The sequence below is a fragment of the Schistocerca nitens genome, chromosome 8 (assembly GCF_023898315.1).
Source record: "Schistocerca nitens isolate TAMUIC-IGC-003100 chromosome 8, iqSchNite1.1, whole genome shotgun sequence".
Taxonomy (NCBI): Eukaryota; Metazoa; Arthropoda; class Insecta; order Orthoptera; family Acrididae; genus Schistocerca; species Schistocerca nitens.
In genome coordinates, this window is record NC_064621.1 from 356,598,220 (window position 1) to 356,613,247 (window position 15,028).

The 15,028-nt window shown below is 38.8% G+C and overlaps 1 protein-coding gene across 2 annotated transcripts in view; it reads right to left on the reverse strand.

Moving 5' to 3' along the window:
* LOC126198974 (RNA-binding protein 28) overlaps positions 1-15,028 on the reverse strand; it is a 133,726-nt gene that overhangs the window by 80,153 nt on the left and 38,545 nt on the right. For both annotated transcript variants that reach the window (XM_049935634.1, XM_049935633.1), the window contains exon 4: positions 7,731-7,930. In XM_049935634.1, the coding sequence (XP_049791591.1) occupies positions 7,731-7,930 (200 nt within the window). The remainder of the gene's footprint in view (positions 1-7,730; positions 7,931-15,028) is intronic.

Genomic DNA, 15,028 nt, shown 5'->3' on the forward strand with positions numbered 1-15,028 from the left:
CCCATGCCTACTACAGTAGTACAAGTTTATATGCCAACTAGCTCTGCAGATGATGAAGAAATAGATTAAATGTATGACGAGATAAAAGAAATTATTCAGGTAGTGAAGGGAGATGAAAATTTAATAGTCATGGGTGACTGGAATTCGTCAGTAGGAAAAGGGAGAGAAGGAAACACAGTAGGTGAATATGGATTGGGGGGAAGAAATGAAAGAGGAAGCCGCCTTGTAGAATTTTGCACAGAGCATAACTTAATCATAGCTAACACTTGGTTCAAGAATCATAAAAGAAGGTTGTATACCTGGAAGAATCCTGGAGATACTAAAAGGTATCAGATAGATTATATAATGGTAAGACAGAGATTTAGGAACCAGGTTTTAAATTGTAAGACATTTCCAGGGGCAGATGTGGACTCTGACCACAATCTATTGGTTATGAACTGCAGATTGAAACTGAAGAAACTGCAAAAAGGTGGGAATTTAATGAAATGGGACCTGGATAAACTGAAAGAACCAGAGGTTGTAGAGAGTTTCAGGGAGAGCATAAGGGAAGAATTGACAGGAATGGGGGAAAGAAATACAGTAGAAGAAGAATGGGTAGCTCTGAGGGATGAAGTAGTGAAGGCAGCAGAGGATCAAGTAGGTAAAAAGACGAGGGCTAATAGAAATCCTTGGGTAACAGAAGAAATATTGAATTTAATTGATGAAAGGAGAAAATATAAAAATGCAGTAAATGAAGCAAGCAAAAAGGAATACAAACGTCTCAAAAATGAGATTGAGAGGAAGTGCAAAATGGCTAAGCAGGGATGGCTAGAGGACAAATGTAAGCATGTAGCGGCTTGTCTCACTAGGGGTAAGATAGATACTGCCTACAGGAAAATTAAAGAGACCTTTGGAGAGAAGAGAACCACTTGTATGAATATCAAGAGCTCAGATGGCAACCCAGTTCTAAGCAAAGAAGGGAAGGCAGAAAGGTGGAAGTAGATAGAGGGTCTATACAAGGGCGATGTACTTGAGGACAATATTATGGAAATGGAAGAGGACGTAGATGAAGACGAAATGGGAGATAAGATACTGCGTGAAGAGTTTGACAGAGCACTGAAAGACCTGAGTCGAAACAAGGCCCCGGGAATAGACAACATTCCATTAGAACTACTGATGGCCTTGGGAGAGCCAGTCATGACAAAACTCTACCATCTGGTGAGCAAGATGTATGAGACAAGCGAAATACCCTCAAACTTCAAGAAGAATATAATAATTCCAATCTCAAAGAAAGCAGGTGTTGACAGATGTGAAAATTACCGAACTATCAGTTTAATAAGTCATGGCTGCAAAATACTAACGCGAATTCTTTACAGACGAATGGAAAAACTGGTAGAAGCGGACCTCGGGGAAGATCAGTTTGGATTCCGTAGAAATGTTGGAACACGTGAGGCAATACTAACCTTACGACTTATCTTAGAAGAAAGATTAAGAAAAGGCAAACCTACGTTTCTAGCATTTGTAGACTTAGAGAAAGCTTTTGACAATGTTAACTGGAATACTCTCTTTCAAATTCTGAAGGTGGCAGGGGTAAAATACAGGAAGCGAAAGGCTATTTACAATTTGTACAGAAACCAGGTGGCAGTTATAAGAGTCGAGGGGCATGAAAGGGAAGCAGTGGTTGGGAAAGGAGTGAGACAGGGTTGTAGCCTCTCCCCGATGTTATTCAATCTGTATATTGAGCAAGCAGTAAAGGAAATAAAAGAAAAATTTGGAGTAGGTATTAAAATTCATGGAGAAGAAGTAAAAACTTTGAGGTTCGCCAATGACATTGTAATTCTGTCAGAGACAGCAAAGGACTTGGAAGAGCAGTTGAACGGAATGGACAGTGTCTTGAAAGGAGGATATAAGATGAACATCAACAAAAGCAAAACGAGGATAATGGAATGTAGTCAAATTAAATCGGGTGATGCTGAGGGAATTAAATTAGGAAATGAGACACTTAAAGTAGTAAAGGAGTTTTGCTATTTAGGGAGTAAAATAACTGATGATGGTCAAAGTAGAGAGGATATAAAATGTAGACTGGCAATGGCAAGGAAATCATTTCTGAAGAAGAGAAATTTGTTAACGTCGAGTATAGATTTAAGTGTCAGGAAGTCGTTTCTGAAAGTATTTGTATGGAGTGTAGCCATGTATGGTAGTGAAACATGGACGATAACTAGTTTGGACAAGAAGAGAATAGAAGCTTTCGAAATGTGGTGCTACAGAAGAATGCTGAAGATAAGGTGGGTAGATCACGTAACTAATGAGGAGGTATTGAATAGGATTGGGGAGAAGAGAAGTTTGTGGCACAACTTGACTAGAAGAAGGCATCGGTTGGTAGGACATGTTTTGAGGCATCAAGGGATCACAAATTTAGCATTGGAGGGCGGTGTGGAGGGTAAAACTCGTAGAGGGAGACCAAGAGATGAATACACTAAGCAGATTCAGAAGGATGTAGGTTGCAGTAGGTACTGGGAGATGAAGAAGCTTGCACAGGATAGAGTAGCATGGAGAGCTGCATCAAACCAGTCTCAGGACTGAAGACCACAACAACAATTGTGGTATTTCAACCGAAGTACTGAAATCTTGTGCTACTATTGGCTTACTTTTGTAATCAGTTAATCAGTCACGGTATCTTTACTAAAACAGTAAAATACGCAACAATGACACCAACTTACGAAGTGGAGATAAGTTAGTGACCTATAATTATAGACATGTCTCTCACCCTATCTATTCTCTTTTTTCTTTCCTTTCTCTTTTTTTTAAACAAAAAAAAATAAAAATAAAAAAAAAGAATACAGCTTTCAACAGGAAAATGAACCATTTTCCTGACAACCACCTTTTAACAACAGCTCAGTCTGGTTACTGTAAAAGATATCTACAAGGAAAGTAATATGTGATCTCACAAACTTAGTTTTGACACCACTAAATAAGAAAAATTACCCTGGTGGCATTTTCTGTAAACTGGAATGCCTTCAATTGTCATATCATATTCTAGAAGCGAAATTAAAACATTATGTCATTAAATGTATCCCTTACATAGATGGGGTCATATCACAACATCAGAAAATAAGAGGGTCACTTAACACATATTACCACAGTAATAAAACTAAATTAAGAGTGGGGAACATTAAATATGATGTTATGCAAGGTTCAGTACTTGACCCTCTCCTAATCTTGACCTAAATAAATGATTTACAAAAAAGTACATAAGAACTCTTAAAAAACTGTGACATTTGTTGATACAATTACACTGTTATAGAGCACATGCCAAACGCAATCAAGGGAACACTGAATAGGTTTACAACTCATTCACAGTAAATAATTTAACTTTTTAATCTTACAAAAAGTCATATTATGGAATTCTGAACAAGTAGAGATCAATGGGCACACACTACAAGAATATTAAGGTGTTTTTGGTTTCAATTTCTTACCCGTAGACTAGCATTTGTGATGAACATGTGGTGTGTCACACTAAATTGTGTAGCACTACTCAGCCAACTCCGCTGCTCTCCAATAGCTCCAAAAGTGTGACTATTACTGATATGTCATGCTGCAAAGTTTCACAGTGTTTGTCACTGGCTGAACTTAGGTTCATGGGGAAGAAGTCAAAATGTGAGGCAAGGAGATGAATGCAATAAAGGTGTCTATACATACTAAACTTCTTTTGCACAACATCTTAATAGACATAATTTCCAAGGGGCTTGGTTTGGCTGACCTGAAAACCACTCATGCATGTCTTTCAAACCACTCAGTAAGTCTTGGAAGTGGCTGACTGCAATGATGTTCCATATCTGTGGACCCATGAACACACCTTCTTTTACTTTTGCATAACTCAACTTGAGAAACTTGTTACACTGGTTCTGAAAAGCATGCAGGTGTTTTTCCATCACACTTATGAAATTCTTCATGAACCCCAGTTTATATAATTGGTGGCATGAAATCTTTGTCATGCTCAACCAATGGTAGGTCATGCAATACAGTTTTACATCCTGACATGCATTTTATCTCTATGAACTTCATAATGTCCACATTATACGAGTGGTGACATGAAATATGGTTTTACATCCTGGCTGCATTTTATCTCTGACTGGCCAATTCTTATTGATTTAGTGGTGTTTCTCTACCTCTGCTGTCCCTCTAAGACATGTAACCTGCCTACATTTCCATGAGAATATCTATCACTGCAGGTATACCATTTGTGCTTGCTGCAGGATATATTTTCATGAGTAAAAGGCTATAATATGTCTCTCACATGTGGACAGAATTTACAACTGGTACTGATGCATATAATTTTTCATTGTGTAATAATACTGCCTTCAAACCAGTCTTATATGAACTGATGAAGTGTCACTACTCTTCAAAGGCTGTGTTGCACACTGAGACTGCATACGTTCTTTGTGTTCATACTGAAAGTGAGAAACTGTACTTGACGCAAGCAAGTTCAACATCATTTATCAGATAAGTAAGTTCAACAGGTTGGTAGTCAGAGTTTGAGTCCTTGGAAAGTGATGAAAGAGAAATGTCTTTTTGCACTACTTCATCATCTATGTCATCTGCAGTTGCAGTATGCAATCGAAAAGTAATGAGATCATTTGGAATTGGGTAAAAACTTAGGGAAGTCCTGTATAATTTACAAATCAACAACTTTTGCAGGAGAATCCAGTGATGTTTGGCAAAGACAATTAAATTCAAAACTTTGGTTTCATAACATCGTAGCATAGGAATTCCAAATGCTGCATAGCTACGGTTTGCCATCTTTATCCAACCGCGTAACAAGTGGGCACAGTTACCCCAGCACACAATGTGAGCCCACCTGACAGTAACTGAACATGAAAATGTGTAAATGTATGTATAAACTGCATGCAAAGAATGGTTTCATTGGATATGGTGCCAAGTGAATTTACAGCCTTGTACAAAATATAATCAGAAACAATGAAAAATTTCCTACAAACTGCATCCAATGAGAAATAAAAAATTTTCAAAACCTGACACAAAAAAGCAAAATGGTATTACAGATTTGAAATCAGCTAGGAAAACTGTACAATAAAAAGTAAATATCATGTCAGGTGCCAACAGCTTTTTTTACGAGTGTAGTAAGAGTGAAATTAGGATGTGCTGCAGAATGCACAACTATAACAATAGACTTAAAAATAATTTCCATACAGATGATGCATCCCAGTCTACGATTAAGAATAAAGTTTTATACACTGGTTCAAATCTCTTCAACAGGTTATCAATAAGCATCAAGTAGGAAATTGAAACTCCCCAAATATTCAAATCACTAAAATCTATTCCCCGGTGATGGTATTTCCAGATGCATTTGAGAGAATCATCTCCGGATGTAGTGTTCAGAAATCATAGGCTGAATCATCAGTGGCTACAAGAGATTGAATAAGGCCTATAGGCATGCTCATATAGCCTAATGGTTAAGATGGGGTCCAGCCTCGATCTGGCACAAGTTTTCAACTGTCATAACATATTCATTCATTACTACATGTATGTAAAACTTCTGCGCGTGGTAAAACTGCAAACAGTAACCAAATACTGTATCACTGGAATTTTCTGATAGTTTCGTTCAAACCTACTACAACTGCAAAATATCAGAAAAAAAATTAGCCATCAAATGCTTGCCAGGTCTCAACATTTACTTTTCATCATTTGTCACATATCCTCTTTTTTTGTGCACTTAAAGAATATACAAGATTATTTCATAAAATACCACTATTGTACTAAATTAAAACAGTTGAAAAAATTTCTGCAATTTGCCCTCAAAGATAATGTGTTGTCCAAAGTCTCACACGTTTGGAACCAGGATCCACACCCTCCTAGATGTGAGTAGTGCACCAGATAAATTACGCAGTGCATTACAATGCTGAATCATAACAAAATGTTGACAGGCACACTGCAACACATCAAAAACAATCTGAATAAGGTTCAGCCGTTTTGACCTGGAAAACTGTTACAATTGGAACAACTCTAATAGCAATGATAATTACCATGTGGCAATCTAACCGCATTCAGGAGGATTCTGAGCTTGGGCTGTTAGACATGCACCAATAACAGTCAATATACTGCCTCCAACCTGCATATTGTAATTTCTGCACAAATCCACAAAGGCAAAAATAAAGTAGCAGTTCACTGCTATGTAAGTCACAGTCACACCAAAAATGAAGCACTTCAAATTGGGATGGGAACAAATGTCATTAATTACCATTGATTATCAAATATCACCTCCAGCTAGCTAATGATGGCACTATTTGATACAAACTACCAAATGGAAAAGTCGGAATAAATTACAACTTAGAAGATTTATTATGAAAACAAGGTGAAACATAACTCAGCATAATCATTCATGTCCAGGTCCATAGCCGAAGTTCATCTCCTGTAAGCACTATCACAGTAACAGCGTTGTGACAGAGGAAACCTACTCCGTATCCCAGGAGGCCAACTAGATGACTCCCCTTTTGGGCCACGACAACACGACGTAATCATGTGGAGCTGCATCCTGATTGGCTCCGTTGACTCCAGCAGTATGACTGCTGCATCTCTTGTGGCACCCCCCCCCCCCCCCCCCCCCCCCCCCCACTGTGAGCACTTTGAAGTATGCCACCACTGGAACATTGGCACACGGTGCTCGAGAAGGCGGTGGCCACGTCTTATGTGCGGCGACCACGCAGTATGAATGCACAGCACAATACGTCCAATCAAAAGCTCACACACTAGATCGCATCTCTTGTGCCCCCCCCCCCCCCCCCCTCCACTGTGAGCACTTTGAAGTACGCTGCCACTGGAACATTGGCACATGGTGCTCGAGAAAAAGGTGGCTACGTCTTATGTGCAGCGACCATGCAGTATGAATGCACAGCACAACATGACCAATCTAAAGCTCACACACTAGATCACAGCACTCACCTATAAAATTGGAAATGCCTAATCAGAATTCTATGTCTGCTCACAGGAATTAAATTGCAAATTTTCATAACACTTCCACATCGCAATAATAGCTGTATCAGCCACTGCCGATAAGAAATAAGCAACACTTTTACACATGCATGAACTCTGCCCTACAGGGGCTACTCTTGCCTCCCACACCCAGCAAGAGTTGCTCACAAGCTCCCAGATTTTGTAAACTTCCAGCCACACCCAAAATTGTTTTAACATTCAAGGCTTTCACCGAATCTATCCCCATTTCCTATCAACAGCATTCCTCTGAAAAGTGCTGCCTCCTGCCATGACTTCTCACATTCCCAACTGTGGTAAATGATGTTAGAAAATACTCAATGTCATTAGAAAGTCTGTAATCCTTAAGTGAACCTAGAAGATGTGACCACAATGCCCAGCATGTATTGTGTATCTCACCTACTGCATACTTCATAAGGGAAAAACCAACCTGTCAACTCTAGCCTGACAGACAAAGCCAACTGCCACCTGGCGTCGGATACTGGGTCTTGGGTTGCTAACAGCCAAAAGGACATTCCTATAGTGCAGCAGACCATCAAGTCAGACACAAATTGAATGAAATCCTTACTCCTACTCAAATCTGATTTGGATTGTTCCTCTGATCCCTTGCTTTGTGGAACACAGAAATGCTACACTGTGTAGCAGACCAGAATTCAAACACTTGGGCAGTGTTCTTCCAAATTAAATCATAAATATCTAGAAGGTATCACAATTCAAAAAGCTGATTAATTTCAAATCCAACAAACCTTTATTTTTTTCTTGAGTTGGTGATTCTGCACCTCAACAAGGTCTGCTTCAGGTGGAACATCGGACTCACAAGCTTCACTTATGTCAAGTGCATTGTCAGGGCTTTGCTTATGAAATTCTGTGGTTGCAAAATCATTAGGTGCTCTTTTCAAAATATATTCAGCTTTTGGTACAGCCCAGTCTACAGTTATTTTCCTACCTAAAATAAAAAGAAAAGAAAAGCCACCTATGTAATTACAACTACTTGGAACTGTATTAAATAATAAACGGTTAACTTTAAGATTAACGTTCCTGCAACAGTGATAGCACCATTCACAAACATCAGAAACAGCAGTGTACAAGCCACTTAGCAAACGATTTTTTGTTCTCACTGTAATTCAATAGTGATTAGATATTACAATTCGAATTAGAGGTGGGCACTTCTGTACCCAAAATTTAATCTACAATTTTTAATCAGGCCTAATCTGAAATATTCACCACTGCCAATAAATTAATTAAAAATGCTGACAACTACTATCAGTGTCACAGTGAAATGTGTTGAGTGACACAGTGTTTCATGACTGCAGAAAATAAATCAATTTCCAAAATAAAAAAAAAAAAAAAAAAAAAAATAACTGAATGACAGCACAACCTGAGATGGTTCTCATCAAAAAAATTAAAACAGTGTGAGGTAGTACAAAGAAAATTTGCTAACTGGAAAGATGGGCTATCAGCAAATGTCTAGGAGGAAAAAAAAAAAAAAAAAAAAAAAAAAACAGTGACTGGAGAAGAAGCCCAGAGTAAGAAGTTAGACGAATGGCATGAAGAACATGATACACACCTGCAAAATAGTTTCAAAATGACATTTGCCAACTGAAAGGAGGGCACTGTGTAGCCGGCCGAAGTGGCCGTGCGGTTAAAGGCGCTGCAGTCTGGAACCGCAAGACCGCTACGGTCGCAGGTTCGAATCCTGCCTCGGGCATGGATGTTTGTGATGTCCTTAGGTTAGTTAGGTTTAACTAGTTCTAAGTTCTAGGGGACTAATGACCTCAGCAGTTGAGTCCCATAGTGCTCAGAGCCATTTGAACCATTTGAGGGCACTGTGTGTGAAATATAAGAACTGATGAAAAGAATGGCTGAACTCAAAGTTAAGCATGGTAATGTGATAGAAAACACAGAGTGCAAGAATCAGCAGCACCGAATTTAAAAATGGTACACGATGAAGTTGATCTTGATCTCAAAGCTGTACAAAACAGGATCTGCACAATCAAACTTAAAGTGAAGGAGATTAAATATGAGGGCACGTATAATGACAATGTAACAGCAGCGAGTTTGCTATCAAATGATGCATGGTTACAAAATAAGTGCTAGTGAGATAACTGTTTTCCCACTTGCAAGAAGACTTGTTTACAATAATTATGTTTTGATATACAGATTGAGTCAAAAAGGGCTTCACAACTTTGGAATTAAATAGAAATTTATTCAGATAACTTATACCATCAGTAGATGTGTCACTTTGTACCAAACAACCTCAGGTTTCACATATAAGTGTGAAGTGTCATTTTGGTTTGATATGATTACCATTTGTGACGCGGCAAACATCCCAACAGTAATTAATTTCTTCCTACATTCATTGCACAAGTTATATCCGATTTTCTGGAAAGGCAGTATAGATGCTATTTTTCAGATTGCTTAAATTGTTTGGTAGGGGAGCAACATACACATCGTCTTTAACGAAACCCCAGAGAAACAAATCTAGTGGTGTCCAGTTTGGGCAGCGATGTGACAATGAGACAATCCACTGACCTGCGAAGCAATTATCTAAGAAACCTCAAACTTCCATGAGGAAATGGGGTGGTGCATTATCTTGCTGGTAGTAAACCATCCTGTCTCGGTCATTTTAATCAACCTGGGGAATTAAAAAGTTCTCAAGCATATCCAGATAAACACTACCAGTGACAGTTTTCTCCATGTAGAAGAAAGAGCCATACACTTTCAATTTGGAGGTTATTTAGCATATTCGGTGCAAAATTGGCACCAAACAGTTGTTGCGGAGTTTGTTTCATGAAACCAAAACACACAGCGAGCACATTCCACACCAGTGAAAGTAGCCATTTTTAACAGTGCATTACACTGGCACTCTAGTGGCAAAATGGGGTACTCATGTACGACATGAATCAAACTTGAGGTTGTTCGCTAAAAAATGGCACATCTACTGATTCTGTAAGTTATCTCAATAAATTTTTATATCAGTCCAAAGTTGTAAAGTCCTTTTTAACTCATCCTGTATTTGTGCAAATGTGGTTTTCTTTGTTTTATTTTGAGTTGATAAAAACAAGACAATGTAGTATCATCTTTATCATTTGAGACAGGCCTTTGCAGTGTTTTAACAACCACTTCATCATGATTGTGCATGTCCCTTACTGTAAAAATGATAAAAAATAATTATTCATTTTAAACCAACTCTGTAATATGAATCAAAGGAGGCGTTAGTAGTTCTCTGACCGTCAAAAGATACAGGTTGTTTACTGTACTGATCAAGTCACAAAGGACTGACATCAGCTGTTAGTGGGCACTCTTTAAATAAATGGAGAACATTGAAAATTTTTGCTAGGCCGGGATTTGAATCTGGGTCTGCTGTTTACAAGGCAGTTGTGCTGACCACAGTGCCATCTAGACACAGTGGTCACCGCTGCTGCACGGACTACCCTTGCACGCCTCCCGTCAGACCTAGGTTTTCAACTTATCCATACACAACTAACATAGCACCCTTTGCCCACTGTCCTCATTACTTGCAGCATTTCACTGATTTCCATAAGAGTTCGAGCATGGTGCACATCTGCACTGAAGTGATCAATTGGTCATCCTCACCTTAATTATATATGTTCTTTCAGACATGACCGAAAGAACAGACACTCTTTGATCCCACAGCCACTACGAATCTGTCAAGACACAAAGAAAGTATAGGTGTGGATAAGTTGAGGATTCAGGCCTGACGCAAGGCATACTAGTGTAGTCCATGCCAGTTGTAAAGATCACTGTGTCCAAGTGGTGCAGTGTTCAGCATGCATCTAGCTAGTAAGCCGGAGACCCGGGTTCGAATCCCGGTCCAGCATAAATTTTCAACTTTCCCTATTGATTTAATCAATGCCAACAAGCAACTATGTTCTTGTTGTTGTGGTCTTCAGTTCTGAGACTGGTTTGATGCAGCTCTCCATGCTACTCTATCCTGTGCAAGCTTCTTCATCTCCCAGTACCTACTGCAACCTACATCCTTCTGAATCTGCTTAGTGTATTCATCTCTTGGTCTCCCTCTATGATTTTTACCCTCCATGCTGCCCTCCAATGCTAAATTTGTGATCCCTTGATGCCTCAAAACATGTCCTACCAACCGATGCCTTCTTCTAGTCAAGTTGTGCCACAAACTTCTCTTCTCCCCAATCCTATTCAATACCTCCTCATTAGTTACGTGATCTACCCACCTTATCTTCAGCATTCTTCTGTAGCACCACATTTCGAAAGCTTCTATTCTCTTCTTGTCCAAACTAGTTATCGTCCATGTTTCACTTCCATACATGGCTACACTCCATACAAATACTTTCAGAAATGACTTCCTGACACTTAAATCTATATTCGATGTTAACAAATTTCTCTTCTTCAGAAACGCTTTCCTTGCCATTGCCAGTCTATGTTTTATATCCTCTCTACTTTGACCATCATCAGTTATTTTATTCCCTAAATAGCAAAACTACTTTAAGTGTCTCATTTCCTAATCTAATCCCCTCAGCATCACCCGATTTAATTTGACGACATTCCATTATCCTCGTTTTGCTTTTGTTGATGTTCATCTTATATCCTCCTTTCAAGACACTGTCCATTCCGTTCAACTGCTCTTCCAAGTCCTTTGCTGTCTCTGACAGAATTACAATGTCATCGGTGAACCTCAAAGTTTTTACTTCTTCTCCATGAATTTTAATACCTACTCCGAATTTTTCTTTTGTTTCCTTTACTGTTTGCTCAATATACAGATTGAATAACATCGGGGAGAGGCTACAGCCCTGTCTCACTCCTTTCCCAACCACTGCTTCCCTTTCATGCCCCTCGACTCTTATAACTGCCATAATGTAAGTCATTTCTTTGTGTATTGATTCATAGTGACTACAGTATCAAAATGTGTCTGTTCTTTCAGGCATGCCCAAAAGAACAAAGAACACATACATAATTAAGGTGAGGATGACCAATAGATCACTTCAGTGCAGATGCACACCACACTTGAACTCTTATGGGAAATGGCATGAGTAATGAGGATAATGGGCAAGGGGCGCTACATCAGTAGTGTTTGGATCAGTTGAGAATTTGGGTCTGACAGAAGGCACGTTAGGGTAGTCCAAGTAGCTGCAATGACCACTGTGTCCAGATGGTGCCACGGTCAGTGCATCTGCCTAGTAAGCAGGAGAGTCAGCTTCGACTCCCAGTCCAGCATAAATTTTCAACTTTCCCCAGTGATTTAATCAATGCCTATTAACAGCTAATGTCAGTCATTTATTTGTGTCTTGATTCATAATGGCTGTGGGGTCCAAATGTGTCTGTCCTTTCACAAGTGTCCATCTGAAAGTGACAGATTTGAATTTTTATATTACTTGTTTATTAATCTTTATTCATCCAAGGATCATCTCACAATGATATAGGATTTGTAAAATTTATAAAATGCATATCGATAAGGCAAAACATAAGCCCCCCATACACATAACAAGTTTTATGAGGATACAACAGGTACTGTAGTTTATGAGGATAGGACAGGTGTCAGATGTGGCCTTGATTTAGAAGCCATCCTTGGCTTTGCCTTAATGAACCAGGACAATCACAGAAAACCCAAATTCCTCCTTAAATTTTGCCCAACTGTCCAACAGCAATAATTTCCTATTGACAACAACATGTTACACAAACAATCTTATTGTGCTGCTGATCCTACCTGATGAAATACTTATGCATACTGAGAACTTTTAGCGGTCCTATTGCACTTCATTGGGGCAGACCCAACGTTATGTTTGTTTCTGTGGGACATTTGCCACCCAATAGAGCAAGATGGGTTCTATTAACTAATTTTCATTGAGCCAATCCATATTTGCAAAGATACTTCATATTATCATACCTTGATTAGTAGTAGACAATGTTAGACAGCGTCAAATGCCTTTTACAAATCTAGGAAGACACAATCTACCTGTTCATCTCCATCTATTGTTTGCAGGATGTTGTGTATGAATAAAGCAAGCTGTGTATTTTCCTGAATCGTATTGATCCTTTGAAAGAAACTCATTTTACTCCATGAAGATCATACCATTTGAGCTTAAAATATGCTCTAGGCCCCTGCAACAGATGGGTTTAGTGATACAGGTTTGAAATCCTATGCATCCGATATTTTACCCTTTTTGCAACCAGGAGTGACATGCACTTTTTTTCAGTCATGCGGGACTATTTGCTCTGCAAGAAATTCTGGATAAAGATAGATACGAAAGGAGTTAAGTCTGTGTATTCAATGTAAAATGTAACTGGAATTCTGTGGAGCTTGGTGCCTCATTCGATTTAAGCAGTTAACTGTTTTACAATACTGATAGTTTTTATATCGATATCACTGACTCATATGTGATGTTGTAATACACCGGTACATCAGTATATTCATGCTTGAACACCTTTTTAAATGTGTAATTTAAAATTTCTACTTTCTGTCTCCTGTCTTCAGTTTCAAAACCAGATGGATCCATAAGAGATAGAATGGCAGGTTTGCATCTCATCACTGACTTTACGTATAACCACAATTTCCAAAGATTGTCTGACAGATCTTTCACCAACATATGACTGTGAAAATTACTGTAGACTTCACACACAGCCCTTATTACAAATGCATATGTTTTCATTAACTTTACTCTGCCAGTTTCCTTGCAGTCTCTTTTGTGGCAAGAGTGCAGTAGTAGTTTCTGTCTTCATAAAATTATCTGAATGGAACCACTAACACAGGGAATGGCTTTGAGCCAAAGACATCACGATTCAAAAAAATCATTTTAGATCATTTACTATCATAAGAGAACTGCACTCAGCGGTTTTTATCACTGCTACCATGAATTTGGAGCAACGGACAGAAAATACACACAGGGTGATTGTACCTTATTGGCCACAGAAGCAACTGACCGATTTGAAACCTATGAGGATTTCTCGCGTATCTTCTTGGTATAATATTGGTCAGAAAGATATAGGAAAAGGTATGGAAAGTAGTTTTAAATCTGGAAGCTTATAAATGCATATGAGGCACTTTACATTGAAAAATACTTAAACAGAGTAAAGCACCAGAACCATGATTTATTACAGCAGTATAATGCAAATTTTAAAAAACATGTAATACCTAAAAATCACAGAGAAGTTGATTACCGTTCAGACAGAAATTCAGATGATATTTCTGGCAGTAACCAACAGATTAAATTTGGTGAAAAAAGATAAAAGCATACAATCTGGACATAAATCACGTATGTTAGCTGGATACAAACAAAGAAGTTACGTGCCATCTACATCTGCATAGATACTCCACAAGCCATCATATGGCACCTACAAATGCAGAGGTAGAAAAATGTCTGTTTACGTGCTTCTCTATGAGCTCTTATTTCTCTTACCTTGTCTTCAAGGTCCTTATGCTAGATGTATGTTGGTGGCATTATGACTTTTCTGTATTCTGTTGCAAGTGTCCCTTCTGTAATCTTTCTCAATACTGTTTCACGAAAAGAACATCGGCTTCCCTCCACAGAATCCCATTTAAATTACCGCACTCACATGTTGGTCAAACCCACTGGTAACACATCCAGCAGCACACTTCTGAACTGTTTCAAGGTCTTTCTTCGAGCTGGTAGGTATTCCAAACACTCCAGCAGTAGTCAAGAAAGGGTTGCATTAGTGTTCTATAAGAAGTCTCTTTTGTAGGTGAGCTACACTTTCCTAAACTTGTCCCAATAAACCGAAGTCGACCATTCAACTTTCATACTACTGTCCTTATGTGTTCGTTCATGAGATCTCTATTGCAGACAGAGGTGAGAATTGAAGCTTGTGACTGCCAAACAGGAGAATACGATATATTATGACTGGTGAAGAGAGATAGCTACCAAATGGAATGCAGATGTCATAATGTTCCTAGTGACAAAACAATAAGAGCAGGAGATGCCAGACAGCAAGTTGTATGAATGGGAAAAAAAAAAAACTGTCACACCCAAGAAAAGGCCCATGCATCTGGTGAGCACAGTCACTAAGGCTGTTGAATGAAACAAACTTCAGATAT